This window comes from Lygodium microphyllum, chromosome 15, assembly GCF_053477565.2.
Source record: "Lygodium microphyllum isolate KBCC chromosome 15, Lygodium_microphyllum_v1.1.10, whole genome shotgun sequence".
Taxonomy (NCBI): Eukaryota; Viridiplantae; Streptophyta; class Polypodiopsida; order Schizaeales; family Lygodiaceae; genus Lygodium; species Lygodium microphyllum.
Genome location: NC_141149.1, coordinates 118,414,952 through 118,418,698, shown reverse-complemented (window position 1 = coordinate 118,418,698; position 3,747 = coordinate 118,414,952). Strand labels below are relative to the sequence as shown.

General features: G+C 42.8%; 1 protein-coding gene across 1 annotated transcript; it reads right to left on the bottom strand.

Annotated features, from left to right (window-relative positions):
- Nucleotides 1-217: 217 nt before the first annotated feature.
- On the bottom strand, nucleotides 218-3,360 carry LOC148024969 (cold-regulated 413 plasma membrane protein 1-like). The gene is made up of 4 exons (XM_087694647.1): nucleotides 3,031-3,360; nucleotides 966-1,073; nucleotides 712-782; nucleotides 218-604 (listed from the first exon to the last, which is right to left on the bottom strand). The coding sequence occupies exons 1-4, from the start codon at nucleotides 3,207-3,209 to the stop codon at nucleotides 351-353; spliced, it is 612 nt and encodes a 203-aa protein (XP_087550773.1). The 5' UTR covers nucleotides 3,210-3,360; the 3' UTR covers nucleotides 218-350.
- Between the last annotated feature and the right edge of the window lie 387 nt (nucleotides 3,361-3,747).

Here is a 3,747-nt window from a genome sequence, read left to right as displayed (position 1 = left end):
CCACAGCGATATCGTGGTATCAAATTGAAAGACCAGCTGATTTGGCGTGCTCAACTGATCTGATAATTGGGTCGCTTCATGCACTAGAATTTGTACACAGAAGCAAAGAGATCGACTTTCAATCCCTGAATTCAAATTTGTAAATTAGGTCCAACCATCCCCTTTAACAGCCTTAATAGAAGCCATCGGTTATTAATTTATCTTAACATCCTCACAGTTCTGCACTTGAAACTTCACGTTTATTCATTCCAAACAAGTTTGTACAAGGAAACCTTCTAAGAAAGACTAACTAATACAAATTTCAATCAAGAAATGGCTCTTCAGTCTGTACACAGTCCGTCAGATAGCTCTTACAAAAAGTAGAGGATCAACTCCCACAGAGGTGACACAAAAAGTAAGATAATGCCAATCGTATTGGAAATGCCATGCCTTTCAGAAAAGGCACGGCGAAATCCGCCGGCAGACCTGATGTGCTCTTGTAGAAGATAGACACCAATACCGAGACTGATCACATATCCAACAAAATTAGCTCTTAGGTCATTGGCCAACAAACTTGGCGCAGCAACCAACAGAAGAATCAATGCTGCAGGAAGCTCCAGCCAATCTATGTACAGATCAAGTCACATCCAAGATCAATATTCAATGAAATCCACAACAAAATGTCCCACTCACAGAAGAAAATGTATCTAAGGTCATATCACAATTCTGTACCAGGAAAATGGCGTGGGAAGAAAAGACGCACAACAATAGCAATAAATGCAATCCACCTTCCTACTTCACCCCTGCAAAAAAAGGAGCAAAATTCAGTAAACTCTGAAACCTAAAAATAAGGATTTGTACTTCATACTTATAAATGGAGTCACGGTGATCTGTAATACGAGTCATGCAAAGACTTGCTTCATGTCCAAAGAAACACAATGAAATATTGACAAGCTATGAAACTTGTAAGTTGATGGAAGTGGCACCTAAAGAGGTTAAAAACGATTGATGGAAGATTCAGAAAAATGTAAGGCACCAGGAGGGCTGTCAGTATATTGGTTCGCCAGTTGGTCCTGTCAAGAATCAGCAAATATCTGCAAAATAAACAGCATAGTGTTTACTCCAAGAACCGACAAAAGTACTCAAAAATAGTTACCGAAAGCATACAAACCATCCAGATGAGACTAATACTAAAAACATAAGTTGATTGAAATCAGAGAAGCTGCTACCTACATTGAACACCCGAAGAATTGTCTACCTCTACTGTGCACCACCTAGATTTACCGTATCCTTGTTCCTGAACCTTAAGTCATCAGTTTGCCCAGTCCACCTCGATCTTGGGGGTGGCATAGTGCGAAAATAGAGGGGGGGCATCAATCTAGGCAAACTTCTGACTTCAGATATGTTTGAACCTTCCTTCATCACATGTTTCTCTCATGTGGCACCCAAAGCCACATTTTTTGGGCATGTTTCTTCTTGACCTGGCAAACTGCAGAACATTTCTGCCCCATTTACCATTTCAACATGCAGACACCTCTCTTTTAACTCCAAGGCCCAAGGCCCCCAGGCAAAGGAAAATGGAATACGATAATGGATGAGAGAAGTGCTACTATGTCCTCAGGTTGTAACTGTGAAGCTCCCATTGTGAAGTATAAAGTTGGAGAGATGCACTACCCTTTGGACAAGAAACTTATTGTTAGAATTTGCAGCTGTTAGAATTTGCAGCTTGCCCTTTGCGCATCATTAGTAGTTGTGTGGAGAATGATCCACAGAACAAATAACAATTCGCACATCATAGAACAAGGTATAGATGTTCCCTTTTCCCACACTTTCCAACATTCATGACACGTTATGCAACAATTTGATATAGAGCGAAGGTTAATAAGATCTGAAAGGCCAATGGAAAGGAAAGCTGTAGAGGTATTCTTTATAACCAGGGCTTCCAATCTTGCTGGTACGCGTTTAGCTGTCAGACAGCACTGACATGGTGTAACCCAACTATGAGAAACATATGACTCCACTCTCATGGCAGGAAAAGTCTGTAGTAAGGAATAAAACTGGTTTGTAACACCTGGTTCATGGGAGATAGTATCTCCCTAACAACATGATCAGACACTCACTACAGGTTCCCAACGATCATATAACTGTCTTGAGGACTGGTAACAGACCCTGCAAACAAGTCGTCCAAGTGCGTTGCTACAATGTATCTGGGAGGCGCAATTTCATTTGGATGGCATAGTGTTTAGTATGGTATAGGTCCCCAACGATCATAGAACTGTCCTGAGGACGGGTAACAGATCCTGCAAACAAGACGACGAAGGGCATTGCTACAATGTATCTGGGGGGCGCAATTTCACTTGGATGGCATAGCTTTTAGAATGGCATATAGGTAAAAGTAATCCAAACATAGAATACTTTCACATTCCCCCCATCCACTTCTATGAGTTAGGATCTCACATATTCATGATTGCAGGCAAAAGCTAACTACGCAGGGTAGCTTTCCCAAGAACCTCATTATGATCTAGTCTTTGTTAAGGAGCAAGATCAAAGAGATGTAACAAATTTTCATGTTACTCCTGAAGGGACAAACGTGTGTAAGGAGATAAATATCCGGATTTCTCAGACCCGACAATTTCTCAGAAAGAAACAATAATTCTGCAAGAGGCCCTGCACGACTAAGCAAGGCTAACGTTAAGCTGTGGTACCAACACTGCCAAGACTGTAGGGCAAGGCATTTACTGCCACTATTCAGTAGTGTCCGATAGTCGACATTTTCCTCTAAGCAGCTGATCTGTACTATATGGTATACGATGCTGCTTAAGAATTTATAACCGCAGCTTATGTGCATTTAGAACCATATACCTTTACAGGAAGGAGGCATACGGTTACACTATTGCGTGAAGCAATCCATCTTAACGGCAGAATGTTTTTTCTCAGGTGGATGCAGTATCTACACGGAGTCAGGCACACTAACGGAAGCCTTCTCTCTCTCTCTCTCTCTCTCTCTCTCTCTCTCTCTCTCTCTCTCATATTCATATACCAGCCACTTACATAGCAGCAATGGAGGCCAGCCATCTGAGGAGGGAGACTGATGTGGAGCCAAGGACAACTATCTCCGCCAAGTGCCGACCAAGGTTCCTGCTCGCAATGGCGAGATCATTCACGTCCGAGGAGACGGGGTCGTTGAAGAGACCGGCCTTCAAGGAGAGAGAGCTGTGCATTCCGACCATGGCGTCTGAGGTACGAGGAAACCCTAACAGGCACACGACACACGAGACGAGAAACGGGTTATGAAAGCCGGCTAACTGTTGATACAATGCGAGAGAGTGATTGTGTGGGTGTGTGTGGGTGTGTGAGTGTGTATGTGTACTATGTGGTAGGGTGATAGAATAGGCGAGATGAGAGAGAGAGAGAGAGAGAGAGAGACAGCGAGAAAGACTTTTGACAGCTTGCCTTGTCTTGCGACGTGGCATCCCCACACCTCTAACCTGTCCACCTGGCACTTTTTGTTTATCTTCCCCATGATCTATCCATTAAAAATAGCTGGACCCATGCATGATGCCCCCTCCCCCTACCTTCACAAGAGCCAACTTGGTCTCCATACATAAAATTGCAATCAACAATATATATCATGTGAACAAGCACCTATGTTCCATAGATAGAATTGCAATCAAGAATATATATATATATATATCACATGTGAACAAGCACCTATGTTCCTATAACAGGGCCTTGCGAGTAATAGGTAATAGCATTCGCTCGTGAGCA

Coding starts and splice junctions, on each gene's coding strand:
- LOC148024969 (XM_087694647.1), bottom strand. CDS start 3,209: ATGGTCGGAATGCACAGCTCTCTCTCCTTGAAGGCCGGTCTCTTCAAC. Junction 783..965: donor ATCGTTTTTAACCTCTTTAG/GTGCCACTTCCA, acceptor CTTTTTTTGCAG/GGGTGAAGTAGGAAGGTGGA. Junction 605..711: donor CTTCCCACGCCATTTTCCTG/GTACAGAATTGT, acceptor ATCTGTACATAG/ATTGGCTGGAGCTTCCTGCA.